At 45.6% G+C, this 25,621-nt stretch overlaps 2 protein-coding genes and 1 long non-coding RNA gene across 6 annotated transcripts in view; 2 read left to right on the forward strand and 1 right to left on the reverse strand.

The window, feature by feature from the left end:
- Window positions 1–4,134: 4,134 nt before the first annotated feature.
- On the reverse strand, window positions 4,135–16,632 carry LOC135417483 (uncharacterized). Its single transcript, XR_010432056.1, has 4 exons — window positions 13,539–16,632; window positions 7,573–7,670; window positions 7,047–7,126; window positions 4,135–5,529 (listed from the first exon to the last, which is right to left on the reverse strand). It is a non-coding gene; the product is annotated as an uncharacterized LOC135417483 (long non-coding RNA).
- On the forward strand, window positions 7,858–22,810 carry TNFAIP6 (TNF alpha induced protein 6). Its single transcript, XM_064661730.1, has 8 exons — window positions 7,858–8,049; window positions 9,533–9,685; window positions 10,647–11,582; window positions 16,619–16,756; window positions 18,153–18,314; window positions 20,502–20,730; window positions 21,796–21,836; window positions 22,013–22,810. The coding sequence occupies exons 3-8, from the start codon at window positions 11,411–11,413 to the stop codon at window positions 22,174–22,176; spliced, it is 906 nt and encodes a 301-aa protein (XP_064517800.1). The 5' UTR covers window positions 7,858–8,049; window positions 9,533–9,685; window positions 10,647–11,410; the 3' UTR covers window positions 22,177–22,810.
- A 1,590-nt stretch (window positions 22,811–24,400) lies between these two features.
- RIF1 (replication timing regulatory factor 1) overlaps window positions 24,401–25,621 on the forward strand; it is a 30,299-nt gene continuing 29,078 nt past the window's right edge. For 3 of the 4 annotated variants that reach the window (XM_064661726.1, XM_064661728.1, XM_064661727.1), the window contains exon 1: window positions 24,401–24,590. In XM_064661726.1, the coding sequence (XP_064517796.1) occupies window positions 24,439–24,590 (152 nt within the window). In that variant the 5' untranslated portion in view covers window positions 24,401–24,438. Of the gene's footprint in view, window positions 24,591–24,836; window positions 25,130–25,621 lie in introns of those variants that run through there. The other variant, XM_064661729.1, reaches the window with a different exon arrangement.

Raw genomic sequence — 25,621 nt, forward strand, 5'->3', positions numbered from 1 at the left:
AGGAGAGCTGGAGAGGGACTGGGGACAAGGGATGGAGGGACAGGACACAGGGAATGGCTTTAAGCTGAAAGAGGATAAATGTAGGTGGGATATTGGGAAGGAATTCCTGGCTGGGAGGGTGGAGAGGCCCTGGCCCAGGTTGTCCAGAGAAGCTGTGGCTGCCCCTGGATCCCTGGAAGTGTCCAAGGCCAGGATGGACGGGGCTTGGAGCAACCTGGGCTGGTGGAAGGTGTCCCTGCCCATGGCAGGGGTTGGATTGGATGAACTTTAAGGTCCCTTCCCACCCAAACCAGTCTGGGATTCCATGATTCTATGAAACAAAGTCCTTTTCTGTGTCTTGCCAAACTTTGCAGTCAGCAGGATTCTGAATGAATGTAATTCTGAAGGAAGATTATCAGGATAATATTTTTGGGAATATTTAAATAAACAGCTTGGTCTCTCAATTCTTTTTTTTTTTTTTAAAGCAATTCTGACATTTCCCCCATAGTTTTTTTTAATTTCCAAAAATTATTTTGTACAATCCATTCTTTGTGAAAGAAACACTTACTGAGTGTTTAGAAAGTGTGAAATGGAAAGCTGTGGAGGCAGCTGAGATCAATTAAAAAGTGAATATCAGCAAGTTAAAACACGAGAAGTGCTTATGCAGGGAATATATCTGGGAAGGAAAGTAATCCCAGGATTACAGAGCTTTGGCCTTGGCATATTCCTGGAAAATGGTGAGGAAAGGTTATTTCTGAGAAGCTGTTAATGGGAACTGAGTGTGTTGGGGTGAGTGTTTTAACCCCACTGATGTGGTCAGTTCATCTCACTCCCAATCCAGACAAACCCTGGGATTTAGTCAGTTCTATACTGAAATTCCAAGTCACACCTTCCAGAAGCTTTAACAAACCCAACTGGGAAGACTGGCATGGAAAGGTCCCATTTCCAGGGAATGCAGGTTCTCTCTCCAGCTCCAGCCTTTGGCAGATCCCGAGCTCCGAGTGCCCCTTCGGCTGCCCGAGGATATTTCATGGGATTCATTTCTTTTGCTGCTGTTTCTCATTGAAAGGCCCAACGTGAAGCCAAGGATTGATTGATGGCTGTGTCCTGCCCTTCTCTGGGAATCCCACTTCCTTCTCCAGGGAGAAATCTCCACAGCCAGGCCCTCCAGGGGAAATACACTGAATTCCATGCCTTGTTGGTCTTTTCCCTTTTAGTTTACTTTCTCTTTTTCATTTACTTTCTCTTTTTTATTTCCTTTTTCTCTTATTCTCTTTCTTTTTCCTTTTCCTCCTTCTTTTTCTTTTTCTCTTATTCTTTTTCTTTTCCTTTTCCCTTTTCTTGTTCTTTCTTTTCCTTTTCATCTTTCTTTCATTTTTCTTCTTTCCTTTTCCTTCTCCTTTTCCCTTCCCTTTCCTTTTCCTTTTCTTTCCTTCTCCTTTTCCTTTTCTTTTCCCTTTCCTTTTACTTTTCGGTTTCCTTTTCCCTTTCCTTCTCCTTTTCCTTTTCTTTTCCTTTTCCTTTTCTTTTCCTTTTCCTTTTCCTTTTCTTTTCCTTTCCCTTTCTTTTTCACTTATTCTCTCTTTTCCTTTTCCCTTTTCTTGTTTTCTCTTTTCCTTTTTCTTTTTATCTTTCTTTCATTTTTCTTCTTTCTTTTTCCTTCTCCTTTTCCCTTCCCTTCTCCTTTTCCCTTTCCTTTTTCCTTTTACTTTTTTCTTATTTTCCTTTCCCTTTTCCCTTTCCTTTTTCCTCTTCCTTTCCCTTTTTCCCTTTTTTCCCCCCAACTAACCCAAGGTTTAATTCTTTTGGATGAACTTATATTTCAGTTTCTCCCTGTGCTCTTGCACACAAACCACCCTTTTGAAGATAAAGACACAACAACAGTTGGCCCAGCTCATTCCCAAAGGAGTTTTATTAACTCTTAAAAGCTCAGTTTAATTTTTACAGTTTTGGGGTTTTTTTAACACTGTTTTTTTATGGCACTAATTCTGGCTTAAGATACTTTGCTGTGCCCAGAAAACTGTTAATAAAATTAGGTAAAAAACAATTATGGCCAGAAAAAAATATACTGAAGGAGCTCCAATATTTCTTTCAAAGTGAAACATCTTGATTTTTCATTTCAGATATTTTGGTAAGAGACGTATTTCCTAATTATTTTTTCCTCTTCCCAAGAAATTGCCTTTCCCAGGATGAGTGTGGAGCAGGGCAAGTGTTGCATCAAAGCCCAGCATATTCCAGACACAATAAATTTCGGGAAGATTTCTATCACCAGCTTTTGGGGAAAGATGATTCATTCATCTCTGCAGCTTCATCACTTGCTCTAAATTTGGGATATTGATTTTATGTAATGGGATGCAGCTGTTAAATTCAGACATAAGAGAACAGAGTTTCTGGAATAACACTTCCAGCTTGAGAGCTTTGGATCTGTTCTGCAAACTGAATATCAAACCTCACACGTGTTTCACTGCTATGGAAGCACTCCTATGAAAAAAATTAGGAAAACTTGAGTAAAAAAGAAGGAAACAGAACAAAAATTAGCCTAATTTTTTAGGGTGATCCATTGTGGCAACGCTCCCAAGAAAAGCTTTAATTATAAATTTTTTTCTGAGGCTGAATTTGGATGCTTAAAGGTCATAAAACCAAGGAAAGGCTTGGGATAAAAGGGAGCTTAAAGATCCTCTCGTTCCAAGGTCCAGAATTACAGATTCCTCGGATCCAAACCTCAGTTTTGTCCCTTGGATCAGCCACGCTGGGCTTGTGACAGTGCAAAGTTTTCCTGAAATTAATTAATTAATATACTCGTAAATACACTCATAAATAAAATAAAATACTCATATATAATATAAATATAATATATTCTTAAATAAAAATACTTATAAATACAACTCCTGAATATACATCTTTAAGTGCAGCAACTCCTATCCCAGTAAGGCACTTTAGTACTATTTAAAAACTCCTCACACTGACAAAAGAGATATTTTTGACTTTTTTGGTGAGATCTGCAAGAATTCTCCTTTTACCTTTTCATCTTCAAGTGCAAGAAATGTAATTTACCACTTACATTCCCATTTTGTAATTTTTTTCTGCAGCAGTTGGGGTCGTATTTGGTAATATTTGCTGTCGGGCAAGATAAATATCAAAGGAATGTACATCAATCATATTGTAAATGAAAGGGAATTCATATTTTCCATTTCCGTGCTGCTGAAGCCTCAGAATGACTCTGAATTTACCAGCAATTAGCTGGGTTATTTTGCCCCTGTTTTGACACGTTGTACATGATTTTGATTTAAAAGAACTCAGGTTTGAAGGTGTGTTTGCACAATTGAATTGATGTCCCTGGAAGGGGTTGCTTTGCTGTTGGAATTGTTATTTAGGAGGGTTCTATAATGGCCCAAAAGTGGGAGGTGGCAGGGTAAGAGAAGCACAGTGAGGGCATGAAAAACAAATTAATACTGTAAAAATAAAATTTATTCAGTCACAAGGCGCCGAGTTTGGGAACAAAGCAAAGGGGGGATTTTAATAAACACGGGAAGAGCAGGAGGAGGTTGAGACAAGAGTCATGGAAAAACGGCTTCACGGAGAGGTGCTCCTGTGGGATAGAATATTCCATTTTATTTCATAAGGAGAAGGTTGACAAAGAAAATATTTTTTTTTTGAAAAGGAGTAAAGCAGGGAAAATAACAGCTCCATCAAAACTCGTCTACCTCAGGATAATCTGGGAAGGAGACAGACATGGGAAATAAATAAATAAATAGATAGATAGATAAATAAAACCCAATAAATGATTAGAAGAGGAAAGTTTGATGTTGCCCACAGCAAAGAATAACTCTGTATTGTACATCAGCTGACAAGCTGGGATTGCAGCTTTCAGAGGTGCAGACATCCAGCAGGTCATTCCCTCAGGGAAGATGCTGATGCTGGTTGTGACTTCCTAGAGGACACACTCCAAGCATCACCTCATGAGCAGCAGGAATAACCCACACCATGACAAAATCATTCCCAGCCAGCTTGTGCAAGCAGGCCTTTCCAGGATTATGAGGCAATGCCAGGACATTAGTTCACCCTGGATGCTGCAATCGTGGAATTCCGTGGAATTCCAGGAGCACAGACACCACCTTGTTTCTCCAGAACCCACAGGATGTGGGCTATGCAAATCCACAGCGGAATTCTGCACAGAAATAGGTGCCAGAGATCTCATCCATCACCCCAAACTAAACGAAATAAGCCTCAAAAAGGGAGCTGGTGAAATCTTGAGTCACTGTGGCATGAGGGAAGGATGGAAAATTGATTTCCTCGGGGGCTGAGGCAGCAGCAGGAGGGAGGAGGGAAAAGGGCTGTGCAGTGGGGTAGGAAATGAGTGTTGCAGACAGAAAGGGGAGGCTGAAGCAATGACTGCTGAGACTCATCTGTCGAGGATTTTATCACCACATCCATCTGTTTGGGTTAGGAGAGGAATTTAGGATAATACTGCAAAGCAGATGAATGAGTGGGGTCAGGTTTTGTGGGACTGGAGGTGACTGTACAACCAAGGACACATTCCACCACCACCCAGTGTCCAGGGGGACAAGACAATATTTGGGTTTCCAAAGAATATCCCTGTATTCTGTTGCAAAACCTGACACATCACACAAAATGAGGGGTGGGAGAACCTGGGGATGGGATTCCAGGAGGCCAGACCAGGACATGGCAGGGGAGAGGTTTGTCCTAAACTGTGAATATCCTTTTAAATGAGTGTTGCAGACAGAAAGGGGAGCCTGCAGCAATGACTGCTGAGATCCATTTGTCGAGGATTTTATCACCAGGTCCATCTATTTGGGTTTGGAGAGGAACTGAGGATAATACTGCAAAGCAGATGAATGAGTGGGGTCAGGTTTTGTGGGACCGGAGGTGACTGTACGACCAAGAATAGATTCCACCACCACCCAGTGTCCAGGGGGATAATATTTGGATTTCCAAAGCATATCCCTGTATTCCATTACAAAATTTGACACGCCACACAAAATGAGGGGTGGGAGAACCTGGGGATGAGATTCCAGGAGGCCAGCCCAGGACATGGCACAGACAGAGGTTTGTCCTGACCTTTTCCATATCCAGGGCATTGGTCTGAAGTTCTCCACAGGTGCCCTCTGTCCAGCTGGGATCCCTGTCCCATGGTGGGCACAGCTCTGGGTCCTTCTGAAGAGGAAAGCAGGTCTTAGCCTGTTTTTTGGGAAGGAGCTGCTGGCAGTGCCATAATTCCACATCCCAGGGTGCTGGAAGGGGTCAGACTCCAGGAATCCGGAGCAAACACTGGGAGACAGAGCCTGCAGAGGCAGCTCCTGGTTCTTCAGGGCTTGTCCCTTTTCCCTGCCCTCCAGGACCTGCCCCAGGCTCCGTGTGTGCTTTCCACAGCTGCATCTGTGCAGTTGGACCCCACAATCCTGAAGGTCTCTTGCAACCTGGGTGCTCCTGGATTGCTGCAGCCCCTGGACAAGCCAGTTCAGTGCCTTCCAGCTTTTCCATAGTTTAGTTCCACCCCGGGGCTCACAATAAATTCCTTTTTTAATGCATCTACCAGGAACATCGATCAGAAACAGCACATCAGGAGCACAGAGCAGGACACACTTAATGATGCTTTGTAAGGCCAATTTTCCCAAAGAATCCGTGGACCTGGCCAGGTTTTCCCAACTATTTGTGCCCAAACTCACGGGAGTGTTTTGCTTCCGAAAACTCACCACCTGCCCACGCACAGCTTAAGGTAGGAAAGTCATTTTTAAACTCTATGATGTTCTGAGATGGACAAATAAATGGGTTTTTAGGTGAAATAGGTGAAAATTAATGGGATATTCAAGATGTATATGCTGGGAATGCCCTTTGGAGACTTATTTAATGGAAAAGCTCTTCATTCACACCCTTAAATGAGATGCTTGGAGTTAGATAATGATCTATTTGTTGTATGCCAGTGAATTATGATAAATACAGGAGATTAAAACCCTTATAAATGCTTAGTTACTTTATAATTTCAATTATAATATTTATATAATTTATGATTATATATTTCTAGATAGTATTTTATATTTATATAATGTTTTCTATTAAAATAGAAAAGTAAGTGTTTACTTTGTAGGCAAATTGTTTGAACAGAGTCTTTTTTACAAGGATTGTTTCCATGAGTTTGAATGGTCAGCAGTGATTCCACTCTGACCTTGCTTTCACCAATGTCAAAAGAGTTAATATATAATGTTTATTAAAACTATTATGGTGTAGATGTTTTATATACGCCTGCCAGATACCAATATTTTTAATTTTCTCTACAAATATAGTACATTAGATATAGAGAGAGATGCATGATGTATCAAATGAATAAATAAATAATATAAATATATCAATTAATTAAAAAATATAATTTTATTATTGATATGTTTTTATTAATAATATGTTTTATATTAATATTTTTCCCAGCACCCTCCCCCCCCCAAAGTTGTTGCAGTTGGCTCTGCAGTGGATGGAGTTGCAACTTGTTTTTCCTTTTCAGGAGTTTCCTGGCAATCTTTGGAGCCTGTTTGTCTTGGCACCCCCCTGCCACATTACCCAGTCCTCAGCCTCACATCTAAAAACCCTGTTTACGACATTTTGTGCCTTTGGAATATATTTCTGTCGTTTCAAAACGTGATTTAAAGTGTCTCATCCCTGAGACACTTGTTAATTTTCTATCTGTGATATCTGTATTTTTAAAATTTTGGTTGGTCCAACTCTTTTATTTACAGCAACTCTCACTATAGGACTTCAAATATTTCAACTTGGCAAATGGTCAGGATTTTTATAAGTGAATCCATTCTTCTCTCCCAACATCTGCTCTCAATATTCCCAAATGTTTTTGGTTTGTTCTCCTTTCACATGGAGGGGTTTGTTTGCTTTTTTTTAAACTCAAGCACTGCTACACAGAGAGGTTGGGTCTTGCCTCATTGATGCTGCTGATAAAAATGGGCACTGATTGCAAGAAAAATCAGACTTTAAGGCAAAGGAGGGGAGGTTGAAACATATTTATTTATTTATAAGGCAAAATAGTCTCTGAAAGATTAACTCACCACTGGGACAATAAACACTCAGATCATTGGCCAAGGAGTTCTCACGTTATCAAATTCTTCTCAAATTGCATCACCTGAAGCTTATGGAGGACAGAAAAATTGGGAAATTTCATTAGAAATTCCTTCTGGCTACAACAAATCTGTGAAAAATGTAGAAATCCTGGTTTGTAAGTTAACAAGGAGCGAGTTTTTCATGAGTCCAAACCATAAATGTAAGAATTTCATCAACTCTTTCCCAAAAAACACCATCTCTGTGTCACTTTTTGGCTTTCACTGGAGCAGAGGCATCCAAGGAAAGAGATATTGGAAAAGCAGGTGAATGTCTTCAGGTTAGACCTGCCAAATCCCACTGGCTGCTTTCATTTTGGATGCATTTCCCCCCCTTAGACCATCTTCTTGTCCATGTAATATTTTAAAACATTTTAAAATCTCGACTTGTTGGTCTTGCAGGGAATTTCACCAGGAGCAAAGGTCAAACCAGGAGTTCACAGAAACCAAAATATCCCGTGGAAAATAAATGACTCACCTCTGTGTTGTCATGGTGGAGCCTTTTGTTGGATGGAGTACACCTGGGAAAACAACAGGGAGAGGATCAGGAATAGTCCAGAGTCTAGAAAATATGACCTGCAGGAAAGATGGAAAGAACGTGATAATTTTTAAAGAGAGACCTAAAGATACAATAAGAGTTGTAACATGATTTTCCTGCTACAAGGAGGCACTAAAAACCTGTTACTTTGCTGAAGAAAAAAAGAAGAAACAAGCCAAGAATTAAAGAAAGAGTTAAGGAAGAGTTAAGGAAAGAGCTAAGAAAGAGTTAAGGAAAGAGCTAAGAAAGAGTTAAGGAAAGCTTCCCTTCCCCTTCAATTTATATAAGATTTGTCTGGTACATATTTAAATGTGGAAAACTTGGAAGAAAGCTAAAGAATGTCAGCTGAGTGTCTCCAAGTGCCTGTGGACAGCTGTGGAATATCTTGGTGCCGAGAGGTTCTGCCGGGATTTGCAGGTGAGAACTTTCCCGCTCACTGGAGGGGCAGAAGTGCAGCTCTGGGGGTGTCACTTCACTGGCACTGCAAAATACTCCCCATACCCAGTTACTCCTCCCTCTGAAACATTTACTGAACCCTGCAGAGCTCTTGGAGAATCCCAAGATCACTGAGGCTGGAAAAGCCCTCCCAGCCCATGGATCCCCCCTTGTCCCCCAGCCCAGAGCACTGAGTGCCACGGCCAGGCCTTCCTGGGACACCTCCAGGGCTGGGCCCTCCAAACCTCCCTGGGCAGCCCCTGCCAAGGCCTCACCACCCTTTCCATGAGGAAATTCCTCCTGATGTCCCACCTGAGCCTCCCCTGGCATAGCTGGAGGCCATTCCCTCTCCTCCTGTCCCTTGCTCCCTGGAGCAGAGCCCGACCCCCCCCCCAGCTCCCCCCTCCTGTCAGAGATTTGTTACTGTCTGACAAAGATGTTTATTCATTTGAGGGACTATTCCCAATGTGACACCTGAATCCTGACTCCAAGACTGGATGATCTCTCCTGCTGCCCTACAGCCTCAGTTATTCCCTGATTCTGTGACCCATGAGCCACTGTATATCCTTGGAATTCTTGACAGCTAGTCTTGTTCCTCCAGGGAGGTACAAGGGCACCTGGATGTTCCTCCAGGTACCAAGTGACAGGATGAGAGGAAACAGCCTCAAGTTGTGCCAGGGGAGGTTTAGACTGGACATGAGGAAAAATTTCTTCGTGGAAAAGATTGTCAAGCTTTGGAACAAGCTGCCCAGGGAAGGGGATGGTCGAGTCCCCATCCCTGGAAGTGTTAAAAGCTGTGTGGATGTGGCACTTGAGGACATGGTTGGTGGAGACCATGGTGGTGGTGCTGTTTTGACAGTTGGACTTGATGATCTTAAAGGTCTTTTCCAACCTTAATTCCATGATTCTGTGTTCACTCAAACCTCAGACCTTGCATAAATCAAGAGCTGCTCTCAAGCACTGTTTGCTTCTTTATGCCCTATATTTATTAAGTTGCTTTTTCCAGCTCAGGCCTTTCCCCATTAACACTTAACTTCAGTAATGAGTAATTTTTATTCATTATTGCAGGAGTGTCTTTCCTAATGATTTCAGTGTGTCAGTCTGTGACAAACCATCTCCATGGTTTGCACTCCTTGCTCTTAGAAATTAGTCACTGTTCCCACATTCCTGTGATCTTGTGCACTGGAACCCACCTACCAAGGACAGAACAATTCCTGTGGTGTGGACATTTGGCTCTGATAGATCACTAATATCAACTCACCCTGCAATACCATCCACAGGAATTCTCATGGAGTGGCACAGAGAAAAGGGGTCCTGTGCAAGGAAAGACATCACATCACACTTCTTTCTCTACATCTGAACCAGAAATTTATCTTCCCAGATTGCCAGTGAATTATATTACTGTTGAGTTTTCCCTTTCCCTTGGTTTCCACCCCTTCCCTCCTGCCTCTTTTATTGTTTTCAGGTTCCCAGAAGATGCCATGACTGTGTCCCAAATCCAAACCAGCAAAGACTAAGTGCCAGTCTCCTTCAGCCAGCGAGAAATGAATGTTCCAGAGTAACACATTCAGCAACACCCCAAAAGTTTATGCTGCCACCTTCACAACTCATATCCCAGGTAACCTCAGGTACTTGTCTTGGGGGTTAATGTTTAGAAAGCAACAGGCTTCTACCAAAATATTTTCACAGAATAAAGTTTAATTAGGTGTCATTCAAAAACCTCAGACTCTTCTCTATTAGGTATTAACTCAGGAGGAATTTCTCCCTGGAAAGGGTGGTCAGGCACTGGAAGGGGCTGCCCAGGGAGGTTTGGAGTCCCCATCCTGGAGCTGTCCAAGGAAGGCCTGGCCATGGCACTCAGTGCTCTGGGCTGGGATGCAATATGGGGATCAGGCACAGGTTGACCTTGGTCTTGGAAGTGTTTTCCAACCTCAGCGATCCTGGGATTCTCTAAAGCAGGAAACAAGTACAAATGAAGCACCAACCCTCAAATGTGGAAAGAAGAAGCAGAGCAGAGCTCCCACCTCACTGTGATGAGACAAGTCTGTGGGGAGCTTCCCTGTTTTGCTGCCAGGGGAGCTGTAAAGGGGGTGGGACCATCAGTGTGGGAGAGGCTGTGAACAAACTGGCAGCCCCTGGGTCAGTCCCTGGACCAATCCCTGGACCAGTCCCTGTCCCAGCATCCTCTGTGAGGTTGGACCAGTGACCCCACTGTGGCCACTGTGTGCATGCTGGGGAACTTCATTGGAAGAGCAGATCTGCCCCCACCAGTGAGAGCTGGAGAGGGACAGGCCTGGACACTGGTGTCTTGGTGGAAGGCGCCTTTTAATTCCCTCAACTCCATTTCCCAACAGCTTTTCCCTTCAGCATCTGTCTGAGTTTGGGTGGGAGGAACATGTGTGTGTGTGTACAGTGTAACCAGGCTTTCCTCACTCTAAGCCTGGAGTGATGAAGAATCTTCCTCACCACAAGTCATCTGTGTTAAAACATTTTTGAGCAGGCCCAGCCACCTCCACCCTTCCCTTCTCACCTCTTGTAGCTCAGTTGTTGGTGTGAACCATTGTCATGTCTGTCCGTAGCTCCTGACTCAGAAGTTACCGATGTTATCACAACTACACAGTTTTCCAAGAGCTGCTCAGGAGTGTGGAGCACCAGCTCCTTTTCCATGCTCTCATCTTTCCCCCCTTTCCTCTCTCCCACTCATCCACAAGGAGCAGCTGCAGGATTCACTTCCAGCCAGAAGGGAAGACAAGCAGACAGCTGTCACGCCGTGATTCAGCCTTTAAACTGTGGTTTGGAGGGGAAGTTTTGAGCTTTATTTCCCACTTTGCAGAACAAAGAGCATCTGTTTTTGACACTTGCAGTTTTGTGCTGATCTGGGAGGTTGATTTGCAGTGACAGATTCTGTGTGGGGAAGCCGAATTCAAACAGTCAGTGTAAAACCTTCTCCCGACGTTTTCCCATTGGTTAGGTGAGATTAAATCCAAATTATTTACAGAGGGGCAGAATGTTTAAAGGAGAGTGAGAGAGAGTGTGATGTCTCAGGTCCTGTAAGTGGTGTGACTGGAAGCATAGATAGACTGGCTCTGAGTTTTATTTTGTGGAATCTGAGGGCAGCCAGTGCCAAAGAATGAACAGCCTTTGGCTTGGAGAGCGTCCGTGTGCGCTGCAGTAGTGAGGGATAGAATGGATTCTTGGACAGGCTGGGAATGGAGAGAGCCAAAAGTGAGTCACATGGGCGACTGCAGACACCACATTTAATTGTGTAAGAACTGCAGCAGCACAATTGGAGCAGCCTCACTGACCTCACAGCTCAACGTGCTATTTAAGGTCTGGCTCCCAGATGTTCCAGGAGCACCGAGCCAGAGCCGACCCGGAGCGTTTGACCAGGGAATATTTACAGCCTGAGCCTGCCCGGGAGATGATTGCACTGATTCTCTTCTCTGCCCTGCTGTGGGACGAGGCTGGAGCGTGGGGCTTCAAGGATGGAGTGCTGCACAACTCCATTTGGTTAGGTAAGGAATAACTTCATTCCTGGGAATGTTTTGCTGCAGAGCCACCGTGTTTGTCCAACAGCAGCACAGAGCTGAGCTGGGCATTAATATCAGCAAAATCCTGCATTGCATCTCATTAAACCATTTGATCTGAGTAGTGAATGTAAGTTTTTACACATTTGCTGTTTTACTCCTCCTCTGAAATGCAAGAAAAGCTAATGATGGAATATTTATCCAAATGTGTTTTCCTGCAGCGTGAGGTGAAAACTGCACGAAATAACAGTTGCTTGTAACGAAGGAAAAAGGGTCTGAAAAGAAACATTTGCCAAAGGACTGAATTGCTTTCTGCATGAACATACTTCACATGCCTGGGGTCCTGCATATGAAACTAAATGGTCTGGAAATAATAGTGATAATATTTCCTAGGTTTCTAGAAGAGCACAGAAATGTCTGTGTTTTGGCCACTGGTTTGCTCACATCATTTAACAGGGCACAGAAGATTTCCAAAGGGCAAGAGAAAAAATGCTGTGGGAAGAGTTTCTTGTACCTCAAGTGGGTTTAAATAGCTCTGAGATTCTTTTATAGATCTTTAAAATTATCCAGTGCAACAGGCAAACATAGAGTCGAGTCACATAAAGGATGCCAAAATAAAGGCATGCACTGAGTGCTCTGTTTTATTGACAAATGCTTACAAATCCTTTCTCCTCTACAGAATGTTGTGTGATTCTTTAAGGATTTTAGGGAATCCCTGTGTTTCTGTTGTGCTCAGATGTCCCAGGAGGGAGCAGGACCACGCTCTGTCAGCTGGTGCAGCAACCACGTGGCTCCAGCCCCTCTCAGAGGACCATGCAAACCACCAGGAACACAAATGAGGCACAGAAATTATCTATATTGCTTTCCATTTGACTGCACATTTTTAATGGCTCCTCTCTCCTCCCGACCTTGGGACATTCCTCCTGTGTCCCATAGCTGGGCGGGGGGGAGCTCCAAGGAAGAACAGTTTGGCAGCTTCAGGTTCCACCTCAAGTGGCTGCTGTTCAAAAATAGGATGACAAAGGAGAGGTTTGTGTGGGAAACAAGCAGAGTTTTTACTCCTGGCTGGAATAACAACAAGGAGACACAGGAGATGGGTAGGGCTGAGGGTTTGCTAAGCCTTGATGGCCAAGGCAGAGAAGTTGAGTGTCAGGTGATGATGATGATGATGATGATGATGATGATGATGACTCTTCCCCCTGATGATGGGGAAGAGTCTCACACACATCCCACTTTTACTCACGGACAGGAAATGGGTCCTGGGTGTTTTATTTGCAAATATTGATGTATCCATAGGTACTACAACCAGCCAGGTCATAGCTTTAGGGACTGCTACAGCATAAATGCAAATTTGGGATAACAGTGATCAATCACTTCAGCAGTCAAATGGAAGAAAAAACATTTCAGCTTCTTTAAAATGGAGCAGCTGAGTGTTGATTGGAAGGCACAGCAAAATTCTGGTTTGCTGCACCTTGAAGCATTTACCATGAGAGTCAGTAAAAATAAACCAGGAGGGGAAAACTGATGACTTGTTCTAAATAAAACCAAACTAGAAATGCACTATCCAGTGTAACTACAGCAATAATATCATGGAAATGAAGCTCAAATTGAATTACCAATGGAATTCAGTGACACTGTATGGAAATAATAAAAAAAAATTGGCAAAATCACAGACAGCCAGTTCAGGCTTCTGTGTATTTTAAAAAACCCAAAAAGGGTAACTTGAACAGTAAAACAAGTCACCCCAATCTCACCTTCACTGTGCATTAAAGCAAAACCCCTCCCGGAATAAAACATCTGAGCTTTGCTTATCTCCTCTTCTGATAAAGCATCAAATTGAAAATGTAGGGAGATTTCCATCTTACCTTTTTTTTTCCCCAGCAAATCAGAAGCACAGCTATAAAATCTCGAATTACTGGCAGCCTGGAAACGCTCATGTCTTACCTTTTTTCTGGTTATAAACATCTCTTGTTTCTCAGGCAGTGTGTGCAGTGCAGTCCTGCTGCAGCTGCCTCCACCACCTCCCTGGGAAGGGGTTCCTTGTGGGAATGGAATGTTGATGTGGCTCATTTTCGACAGGAGCAGGTTATAACCAAAGGTTTGTTGTCAGCTGATGGGAGGGTTGGGACAGTCCTGCCCGAATTTTCTCATCCCCTTATTCCAGTGCCAGTTCGTGGTGCCACAGGGTAGGTTTTCCAGGACTCTGTGCTCAGGATTCCATCCCCATTCCCACTCCACGTGTCAGGGTGGTTTAGGGGCTTTTCCTGCCCTATTTAGTGGAGTTCTCTGAGTTTGACCACGTGTGTTTTCAGAGGTCCGTGCCAAGGGCTCTACATGGCCACCCTCTGCTTAAAAGCTAAATATTCCTTTTTATTTAGCATTTAGTGCTTCTTCCCTGCATATTGTGGGGACTTTAGCAGCCCGAATTTCATGCTGCCTGTGTTTGTGCAGAAGAATTTGGCTGCATTTCCCCACCTCCTGCTGTGGATGAGGAGGGGGTCCGTGTCCTTGCAGGACCCTGCTGTCCCTGGGCTCCAAGGAGAGATTTTAGGAAATGTGAGCTGGAAGAAACGTGTGAGACCCCCGGCCCTTTGGCAGTGGTGGGCACATGCTTGTGCTAGCAAATACAAATTCCCTGCAGGTTTATCTGCATGGCCATGATCCCACCTCCATAAAGAGCAATTCCTGCCTGCCTGTGAATACCTTACATAAATTTATACATCCAGAGACACAAATGTGTCAATGAATGGTTAATAATTCCAGTGCTTTACCTGGGTCTGTGTTTCATGAAGCACTTTATCTGCCTGCACAGCCCCTGATGTAATTAAGAGGGAGGGGGGGAAAGCTGCCAGTGGAAGATCCAATCAGTTAATTAGGATACAACGTTAGGGAATGCTTTAAACTGTGACACACCGAGCCAGCAGCAAATCCCAAAGCTTGGGGGAGTCCATGTGTGTGGTCTGGTTTTTCAAAGGCTACTTTTGCCACGTTACAAAGGAATAACAGAGAGGGAGCTGGAGATTGCTCCTTGCAGGGTGACAACACCCACCAGGGTATTGCAGGAAGATTCAGTGGTGCTGCTCTTGGTTCCAGCCCTTGCAGACCCTGAGGAGAGCAGAACTTTCCAGCAATATTCTGAAAAATATGATGCTTGTCCATAGTGACATTTCAGCAACAAGTGGCAGGAAATACCTCTGGAGGGATCGAATTTGAAAACAATATCACCGGGTGAAAAAGCCAACTGAAAATGGGAAGTTTTTACTGGCAGCTCTGGGAGTGACGAGTCCGAGCAGTGGAGAATCCCCCCAGATCCCTGGTGGTACATCCAGGGACAGGATGGGACTTACAAAGGTGGCAGCCAGAGGACTGGGGGCTTTCACCAGCAAAGACCAGTGGCAATGAGCCTGAAGACATCTCTTGTTTTGGCTCATTTTGCAAAGGTGACTGACCTCAGAATTCAGGTGCTCTTTGAGTGGTGAAGGTGTGGCAGCTCAGTGAGTCCCAAGGAATAGTCTGTATTTTCCAGTTCATCTCCCAGTTCCCTTCCCTGGGAGCTCAATGATCAATAATGTGGATTCCAGGTTGCCCCAGATTTCCCACTGCAGTATTCTGAATCCAACACAACCCTGCCCACAGCAGCAGTGAGCTGATTGATCAGGACTTACCACGAGCTTAGACATGACAGCCTACTGAGGGAACGAAAAGCAATCCTTCCGAGGAATAAATCCTTAATTAAAATGTGTTATTTTAATATAACACACCATCATTCACAGCTGGGAGTTGTTATGGCTCTTCTTTGCAATTAAACTGGCTTCTTCAGGAGGGTTTTTCCATGGAGGATCTGTTATCCCGTGCCCATGCCACTGATATTCCCAGTGATGTTCCGGAAGGCGGCTCTGTTTCTTCTGAGACTGTTGTCAGCAATATAATTTATTTCTCTGGGCACAAGGCCAGTGACAGCAGGTCCAAAAACCACCCTGGCCAACGTCATTCCGTGTCTATTAAGGGATCTCACCATTAACCACAATTCAGTGGTGACCAGGGCTTTTTAAAAACTACCCTAACCCAGCCAAAACCACTGACTCCAAGTATGTCCCTAAAAAAAAGACATCCTCCTTTTCCCATGGGACCAGTAACTACTGTAAAAATGCTCCCTGTTTTCCATCTTTTTTTCAGTGATAGCTCCAAACAGCCACATCTCCCAGATTATCCTAAATATGAGAGAGACCTAAACAAAACCACCGTTCAGATTAGATATGCACGTTGGTTCCGAGACAGATTTCCACACATATGGCACCAGACAAGTGCAACATGAAGAGATTATAAAACTTGTGGCAGCGCTGGCAGTTTCTAGGTTTCCCTGGAAAGCTGCTTTTTATCATATTTGCAACGGCAGAGAAAAAAACACGAGGCAAATGTATGAGTTTTGTGTGCAGCAGAAATGTCAGCCAGCGATTGTTCTGGGCCTGCCCTCGGTGACACACGCTCAGATATTTTTACTTCACATTTTTCTCCCCTTTCATTCCCGCCTCTCCCCGATCCAAGTAGCTCTGATTTAACTTCTCTGGAGACTCGAAACAAAGCTCTGATTCATCTTCCAAAGGCGCTTCAAGTGGCAGCCAGAGGGATGCTGTGATAGCGATCCAGAAGGAGCTTCCCCGGAGTCAGGCGGGATACAGAGCCCCGGGGATGCTGACAGCCGGCGTTCCCATAACGACTGCCCTCGGAGTCATCCCAGGGGAGTCCTGCCCAGCCTTTTGTTGACCTGCTGTTGTTCAAAAATTCTCCAAGCTCTGTCGTTAAAAACTTCTCCCAAACAAACCCAACCTTTGGGTTTCTCGAAAAGCTTTGGGCCGGGAGGGACGTGTTTTCCCGGCGCTTCCCGAGCAGCACAGCTGCCAGCGGGACGCTCGGTTCCTCTTCCCGCCTGGAAGGAGAGGTGGAGCCCAACGTTGAGGTCTTGCTGCTGGAGGTGGGAGGGCTGAGGTCTGACACTGAATCCATGTCCTGCCTCGTTCCCACAGAGCGGGCGGCCGGGGTGTACCACCGGGAATCCCGCTCCGGGAAGTACCAGCTCACCTACGCCGAGGCCAAGGCCGTGTGCGAGTACGAGGGAGGACACCTGGCCACGTACCAGCAGCTGGAGGCGGCCCGGAAAATAGGTATGGAAAAATCATGGAAAAATCACGGCACTTTTCACAGCCCTCATTCAGCGTTGTCGGCTGCGTATTGCTGTGTCTGTTGTGAACTCGGGGACTGAGACATGGAAATCCCTGGATTTTTGCTCAGGTTGCTTCCGATTTCCCACCTTGGTAACTGGAGTGTGACTGGTGCCAGGGCCTCACCACCCTCACAGCCAACAATTCCTCCCCAGTATCCCATCTAAATCAACCCTCCTTCACTTAAAGCCCTTCCCTGTGTCCTGTCCCTCCATCCCTTGTCCCCAGTCCCTCTCCAGCTCTCCTGGAGCCCCTTTAGGCCCTGGAAGGTGCTCTCAGCTCTCCCTGGAGCCTTCTCTTCTCCAGGTGAACCCCCCCAGCGCTCCCAGGCTGGCTCCAGAGCAGAGGGGCTCCAGCCCTGGCAGCATCTCCGTGGCCTCTAGGGAACCATTCCAACAGGTTTGTTTTCATCAAGATTTTTATTCCAGCCATATTTGCTCTGGGACAAAGTGAGATGTGTGTGCTTGGAGTGAAAAGTGGAGCTGAGTGAGGGCTCTACTGTATTTCTAGTTGATTCCTAATAAGAAATTATCCATTCATTCAGAGCACTGGGAAAACAATGGAAAATATCCTCCACTCCAGAGATTTTCTTGCTCTGATGTTGATTCAGAACTGGCTCTCAGCACCAGGACCCATGTGAAAGGGGGACTTTTGTCTCTCTGAGCAGCTCAGAGCCCTAAGATGCCACAAAAATGTCCCATTTCCTCTCAGTGCAAACATTGGATTGGTCTCTACCAGCCAGGGAACAACGTTGCATTCTTTGCCTATTGGTGTTAAGTTCTCAGCCCCAAAATGCATTAACAGGATCTTTTTTGTTTGGCAAGAAATGCTTGAGGCATTTCATGTATTTAAATTTCAACTGAAAGTGTTTTAAATTGACACTGCAGGGCTTTAGCTGTATTTTGTATGTAGTGTTTTATTCATGCTCAGAAATTAAGGCTGTGGACTCCTGAGATCTGATTGAGTAGATTTGTGTGACTTCAAAAGGGAAACAAAGCACACTCTTAGAGAACTCATCCAATGTATAATTTGATTACAAGTGGTCACAGAGTACTTCAGACTGACTACTTGGGGAACTATGCAGTCCATCTGTGTTTGATTTTTGTCCTGAAATGATGCCCCAGTAATCACATTGTGGTGAACACAATGCAATTTTATACTCTGTGTTTAAAATTATCCTCTCAAAGTCCTGCTCTTTCCTGCAGCTCAATTTCTACCAGGCCAATTACACCCAGGTCATTGAGTCATCAGCTTGAGTAAGACTTAGTTGAGTGAAAAGCAACGTTCCCGGCCTGGGATTGATTGATCCCATCCATGTGGCATTTCCTCCCTGCTGCAGGTTTCCACGTGTGTGCTGCTGGCTGGATGGCCAAGGGCAGGGTTGGTTATCCCATCGTAAAAGCCGGAGCCAACTGTGGCTTTGGAAGGACTGGAATTGTTGACTACGGGATTCGCCTCAACCGGAGCGAGAGATGGGACGCCTACTGCTACAACCCCAACGGTGAGTCCAGGACAGCCCCCTGGGCACCGTCCTGCTGGGACAAGGGTGCACACTGAACCTCCCATGTCATTGGAACAATCTGAGGTGTTTCACATGGGAACCATTTTCCAGGTATTTCGCCTGTGAACAAGTTAAATTCGGTGTTAACCCTCATTCCTTCTTTTTTGTGTTTGAGATAGGAAAAGTTCTGAAAATGAGTGACATGTCTGGGACTGGCATCTTAGGAAGGAATTCTTGGCTGGGAGGGTGGGAAGGGCCTGGCACAAGTTGCCCAGAGAAGCTGTGGTTGCCCCTGGATCCCTGGAAGTGTCCAAGGCCAGGTTGGAGCAACTCGGGCTAGTGGAAGGTGTCGGGGTTGGAACTGGATGGGCTTTTAGGCCCCTTCCAACCCAAACCATTCTGTGATTCCATGATTCTCTGACTGAAACCCTGATGGATCCAGATCCCAGCAGTGCCTCGTGTATGTGTCTGTAACTAGCTGGAGAAAAATGAATCTCCAAAGCAGCTCAGGAGACATGACAAACGTGAGGGGCAGAACCTCACCCCAGGAGGTGACTCAAATTTCGACATGGCCACTGTTACAGATTAGCTTGGTATCGCTTCATTGAGCAAGGAAGGTGGAGAAAATAGGCAGCAAGAAGGAAAGCAGAGCTTAACCTGACTGTCCCCCTGCTCACAGTGTCCTGCCATGCCTGGCAGAGCCAGAGCTGGAGTTGTCCATGACGTCTGCACAGCTGTGCACATTTTGTTTGTGCTCACAGGCTTGTTTACGTCCATCAAATAGCTCTGTGGGGTGGGGGCCATTCCCAGATGTTCCACATCCAAAGAGAGACTCCTGCACTCAGAATTACAGCATGTGAGCCCGACTTTCTCTTTGTCAGCCTCTCCTCTGGGCCAGGAGGGAGTTACTGGCCAAACACTGTTTGGTCAGAGGAGAAAAGGAAACCAGAGCTGCCAACACGGCAGAGCTTCAGCCTCTCACATTGAAAGGATTTCTGTTCATGCTCTGCAGAGCCTGGTGGGGCTGTTTGGAGGAGGAGGAGGAGGAGGTGAGGAGCCAGGCGAACAAAGACAAAACTCTGATTGAACTGAGCCTGTGCTCTGCTCCAGGATGCTGAAGATGTCACCTGATGAGGAACTTGTGGAATTCTTTGGTGTTTGAAATGCACATCTCACCCAGCAGTGATCATGGAATCACAGAATTCCAGAGTGGTTTGGGTTGAAGGGACCTTAAAGATCATCCAGTCCAACCCCCTGCCATGGGCAGGGACACCTTCCATTAGCCCATGTTGCTCCAAATCCAACCTGGCCTTGGACACTCCCAGGGATCCAGGGGCAGCCACAGCTTCTCTGGGCAACTTGGGCCAGGGCCTCCCCACCCTCACAGCCAACAATTCCTTCCCAATATCCCATCTATCCCTGCCCATTGGCAGGGAGAAGCCATTCCCCTTGTCCTGTCCCTCCATCCCTTGTCCCCAGTCCCTCTCCAGCTCTCCTGGAGCCCCTTTAGGCCCTGCAAGGGGCTCTCAGGTCTCCCTGGAGCCTTCTCTTCTCCAGGGGAACCCCCCCAGCTCTCCCAGCCTGGCTCCAGAGCAGAGGGGCTCCAGCCCTGGAGCATCTCCGTGGCCTCCTCTGGACTCGCTCCAGCAGCTCCAGTCCTTCTCGTGTTGCAGCCCCAGAGCTGGACACAGTATTCCAGCTACTGGAGCATGAATCAAACTGGAACAAGTGTTTTCATCCCAAAGGGAGTGAAGAGCTGCAGGAACAACAGGAGTACACCCCCATGTATGTGACCACCAGCCTTCAGAAGGCTTTTTGTAGAAACCTCTTTGAAGAGGTCTTTGAAGAAGAAAGGCTGACACTGAGAGTCAGGGGGACTTGCAAAGTCCAGCTGTAAGGCTTGAAGGAGCCAGAAATCCCAAATGCCTTTGACACAAAACACACAGCTCTGGCCCCAAGTCCACTGAAGTCAATGAAAGCTTTTCCTCTGAATTCAGTGCTCACCTCTTGCTTCCAAAACACCTTCTCCCAAAAGCTGGGAATGACGGACATTCACCCAGTGCTTGAACATATGAGAAGTTCTATCACTGTTCCTGTGGGATTTTTTAATGGATCTGCCCAAAGATTCAAACCATAGCCACAGTCAGAAGGAATACTTAAACCCTGACGTTTTTATTTCTCTCTTAGGAAAGGAGTGTGGTGGAGTCTTCACAGATTCCAGGCATGTTTTTAAGTCACCAGGGTACCCAAATGAGTATGAAAACGAGCAGATTTGCTACTGGCACATCAGAGTCAAGTATGGGCAGAGGATCCACCTGCAGTTCCTGGAGTTTGATGTGGAAGACGACGTCGCCTGTACGGCGGATTTCTTGGAAATCTATGACAGCTACGATGATGTCAATGGCTTTGTGGGCAGGTAAAGCAAATCCAGCTTTAAGATGCAAATAAAGGATTAAATTTGCCCCCCAGAACTTTAGGAGGACACTGTATCCCTTATCCAATTAGCACTGCTGGGATGTCCATAATTCCTGCAGCAATAGGACCTGATTTATCCTTCCTTTACTTTAATCTTCCCAATTTACTTTAATATTATTAACACATGCCTGTTAAGAGTTTCAGGGAAGGGAGCTTTGCCCTTTTTTTGCTTTGCTAAATGAGATGAAAGAAAGCTGCAAGGCTTTTTAGTCAGCTACTTATCCTGATTCTCCAGTATTTCACAGGAAGGACTCTCAGGAATCTCAAACAGCATTTTGTGTTTGCTTTAATCGAAAGGAGGGAGGTGAGATGTTAGCAAAAATATATTTAAATATATTTAATTTGCTATTTGCTGCAGAAGTGAAGTATTAGCTAATATCAGAGCAAGTGCTATGTATCATCTCTCTTATTAGATTTAGTTCCTTCTTTGCTTAATTCTCACTTTCTTCAATGTCATACTTTTACTTAACCTTTATAAGTCATATTTTGGTGTGAAACATCTCAATTGTCCAGTACAGGGACTGTACAAAACAAACAAAAACCAAACCACAAAAAGTGATAAAAGGCACTTCCCAATTCCTGCCACTTTTCACATCCTCCCTACAGATCATACATAGCAAAGCAAGGATATTCTGGGTGTTTTGCTTTTACAGATAATTTTAAATGGTTTTTTTCTGACAATATTCTTCCTTTCTTATCCTTGGGCTGCTGTTCTTCTACTTAATGCCTTGTTAAATTGCTTTTTTTCTTGCCTTGCATCATTTACTTCCTGAGTATATTGAGAGCTACTTCCTGCATTTTTCCCTCCTCTAAACCTTACTGTGGGGTAACGTTTAAAAATTCTTTAGGTAGTAGATTTACCATAAAATTGCACACACCGAAGACTTAAAACCAATTTATCCCCTTATTCTCTAAGGAAAGAACAGCCTGAGAGCCCCAGCTCAGAGCAGGTTCCGTGCCACAATTCCTGTATCCTTTAACCATGAATATTCCTATCTTTTTCCAGGTTTTGTGGAGATGAGTTGCCAGATGACATCATCAGCACAGGTAATTTATTTCTGGTAAAAAAAAAACCACAATTCCTTCTAGAGCTGGTGGATTGCTGTGAAAATCTCAGAATTTCAGCAACCAAGAGCACTTCAAAAGCAAAAATAAACCCCTGAAATATCACATTTTTATGCCACCCGAAACATAACCTTTGTTTTTCTTTTTCCTTGTTCCAGGCAATGTGATGACCTTGAAGTTTTTGACAGATGCCTCAGTCACTGCTGGTGGGTTTCAGATCAGATACACGACCGTGGACACGCCTTCCAAGGCAGGTGATGGAAGGAATGCAACATCCCAAGGAAAAACAAACTACTTTTCTGGAAAATTCGGTGTCATGTGAGCAGAGGAACCAGATACACTCGTTAAGAACCATGTCTTAGAATGAACCCAATGCAGATATCTGTGTCTTCAGACAAGACATTTTGTTCATCTCTTCCTGACTTTTTATGTTCAGCTTTTCTACGAGTTTTGTTAATAAACTACACTAGGAAATAAATTATAAAATACACTTACATGAATAATACAAAACTATTTTTAGGATACAAGTACTGTAAAAATCTGTTACCATAGATTTTAAAATTATTTTTGTATATAAACTGCTCCTTCCCCTCATTTCCTGTCCTGTTTGATCAAAGTTTTTGTGTGACTGTTTCAAATATTTTAAAATTTAATAGGCTTTTCTCTCCTTATTTTTCTTGATTTCTACATATTTATTTTTTAGACTGTTGCTTTGGTTTTTTTCCTGTTCTCCACACACAACTATTCATTTAATTAACCAATTTTCTTGAACTCTAAGGGCCTTTAGAATAAGCTTATTTTTAAGACACATAAATTCATTTTATGGACACTGTTGAGATGTTGGATATTGTTTACACGGGTTTAAGACTGTTCTGTTTTAAATTGATGAACTTAAATCATTCTCTACATGTTTTTAACTTCAGTCTGAAGCAGCATTAAAGCTACCTCTGTTTTAATCCCATCCTGAGTTTGCAATGAATTATTTTTATTTCTTTAGAACTTTTCAGACTTTGGTACATTTGCTTGATTTAAAGCAGTAAATAAGTTTTAAGGGTTTCTCTATTTCTCTGAGTGTTTCCTTGGCCCCAAAGCTAATGTCCACTGAGAATCTTCTCGGGAATTGCATTTTGTTTGGAGTGTTGTGAATCCCTCTGAAAACAGTTTCCACAAGGAGGATCTTGAGTTAATCAAACCTGTCTTTGCTTTATTTATCTTAATGCTCAGTTCTTTTAATTGATTTTATTTTTGAGTTTTTATTGCTGTAATTTCACTGGGAATATGATCCTGCTGCTTGGCTGTACTGGAGGACAATGTTGCAGCTTCTCTCCTGGTTATTTCCAACACTTTATTCCTGTTCCATCGGGAAACAAGTTCAGTATCCCTACATTTATGGGACGTAGCTGTACCTAAAATCTGCTTTTTAATCCTGCCACCTTGTGTTCACAGACATACAATGCCATTCCAGTTCTCCAAGGTAGTGCTTGCAAATGAGGAATAGAACAAGGAAAAGCATGAAGAGAATGGTTAACATTTTATTTATGACCTGGGGTAATTCTTTACGGTTTGGGGTTTGTTGTTCTTCCTTTAACTGCGAAGCAACAGATCTTGAATTGACACGGATCAGATCCAGGGGTGTACAGGGAATACCTGCGTGTCTGGAGAGCCTCATGGAGCCGGAGCTGGGGGCAGGATTTTGGGAAGAGACTTTTTCCGGGACAGTCACTCCTGCCGGGCATCGCCAGTGCAGGTGACTGAGGAAGGTTCAGCCATTGAGTGCTCAGGTCTGTCTCCATCCCCGAAAAACAGGGATTCTCCACACTTTGGGTTCGCTGCCAGTCCTGGTATTTCCTATTCCACCCCCAGTCACCCCTGCAGCCCGCAGCCGTCACCTCCATCCCAGCGGGCGGGACATCCTGTGCTCAGGGAATTTCGGGTGATGCCGGCAGGATTTTATGGACCTGGAGCCCGGCTGGAAGGTTAATTTCCAGTCATTAAAATTAATGGTTTGACCTCATCGGTGTCTGCAGCTTCTTCATGAGGGGCGGGCGGGGGGCAGCACTGTGTGACCAGGGACAGGACCCAGGGAATGGCTGGAGCTGTGCCAGGGCAGGGTCAGGTTGGATCTCAGGGAAAGGTTCTTCCCCCAGAGGGTGTTTGGCACTGACCAGGCTCCCCAGGGCAGTGGGCACGGCCCCAAGGCTGCCAGAGCTCCAGGAGGGTTTGGACAACGCTCTGAGGGACAAGGTGGGACTGCTGGGGTGTCCTGGGCAGGACTGCGGGCGGACTGGATGATCCCTGCGGACGCATCCCACGATCCCACAATCCCACGATGTGAGGGCTGACGGGGGGGCGCCCGGGGCAGACCCAGCGCCCTCAGCGCTGAGGAGACCCCGCCCCTCGCTCCGCCCCGCCCCTCCCGCAGCGCCCCCGCCAATCAGCGGCGAGGGGCGGGGCCTCCGCGGCGCGCGGGAACGGCTTCGCCGCGCTCCCATTGGCCGGGGCCCGCGCCCGCCGCCGGGCCCGCGCGCTCCGCCATCTTAGCGCGGGAGGTGCGCGGGGCCGAGGGGCCGCCAGCGCCGCCACCATGAGCGCCCCGGCCACCGCCGCCGTGAGCGCCCCGGCCACCGCTCACACCGACCCCGCCGCCGGCCCCAGCCTCGCCCCGCTGCTGCACACCCTGCAGGACCCCGCCGCCCCGCCGGGAGAGCTCACGGATGCGCACCTCACCATCGTCAGGTGGGCGCGGGGGGCATGTGCACGCTGCCTGAGGGGACTGGGCCGGCCGGGCAAGGGGAGAGAGAGAGCCCGGGGAGGGCCGCGGCAGGGCCTGCCCCGGCGGGGATGAGGGAGGCGGGGCCAGGGACGCGCCTGCCCCGGCTGGGCTGGGGGAGGAAGGGCTGGGAGCGGCGGGGGGAGACCGCGGGAGACCCGCGGGCCTGGAGGTGGAGAGAGGGAGGGAGGGAGAGGAGGGAAAGGAAGGAAGGGAAGGATGGATGGATGGATGTCTCCTTCCTTCGAAGGAAGGAGGAAAAGAAAGGAGCAAAGGAAGGATTGAAGGAAGGAAAGAGAAGGAAAGGAGGACGGAGAAAGGGGAGGAAGGGAGGATGGAGGAAGGAAGGAGTTTGCCTTTACAGGCTCTGAGCATCCCAGAGCCTCCCTTCCCTGTCGCGCTTCCTGGGGAATCTGCAAAGGTGGGCGAAGGAATATTGGGAAATTATAACTTTATTTTTTTAAATGAAAAAAAAGACCTGCATTTCAGCTTTACGATTGGAGAGGTGAAGTTTTTATTGCGTTTCTCGGGTTTTGGAATGATCGCGCCTTGGTTTAATTGCGTTTCTTTCTGAAAGGTGCTTCTTCACCTGCATCTTTCCCATTTTATCATGTGCAAAGGCACCATCTCTTTCCATCAGTGTCTCCCGTGGGTTCCTGCCTTGTGGTTCTGTAGGACTTTTAAAGCTGTAATTACTCAGGTTTTTTTACAAGTTTCTAGTAACAACTGACAGGAAAAAAAAAGTCCCGACTTAATACATAAATCCCATCAGGTTTCTCAGGTTGTCTTCAGGATGACTGAACTTAATTACAGCTTTCCTGTATGGATGTTCTTCACATATGTGCAAAATCATCCTTGCTTGTTGTCAAGCCAGGATGGGATTGGGAGCCTGAATTCTGGAGCTGGTTATGAGGAATGTGCTTTTTAAGCTCATAGATTTCTGTTAAATGTAACTTTTCAGCAGTCATTTTAAGTTTGGGTGTTAACTTCTAATGTT

Source organism: Pseudopipra pipra, chromosome 7 (assembly GCF_036250125.1).
Source record: "Pseudopipra pipra isolate bDixPip1 chromosome 7, bDixPip1.hap1, whole genome shotgun sequence".
Taxonomy (NCBI): Eukaryota; Metazoa; Chordata; class Aves; order Passeriformes; family Pipridae; genus Pseudopipra; species Pseudopipra pipra.

Excerpts from the sequence above, each read along its gene's own strand:
- TNFAIP6 (XM_064661730.1), top strand. The coding sequence starts at position 11,411 with ATGTTCCAGGAGCACCGAGCCAGAGCCGACCCGGAGCGTTTGACCAGG. Across the intron at positions 18,315-20,501 it reads CTACTGCTACAACCCCAACG|GAAAGGAGTGTGGTGGAGTC; the intron begins GTGAGTCCAGGA and ends TTTCTCTCTTAG. Across the intron at positions 20,731-21,795 it reads GTCAATGGCTTTGTGGGCAG|GTTTTGTGGAGATGAGTTGC; the intron begins GTAAAGCAAATC and ends ATCTTTTTCCAG.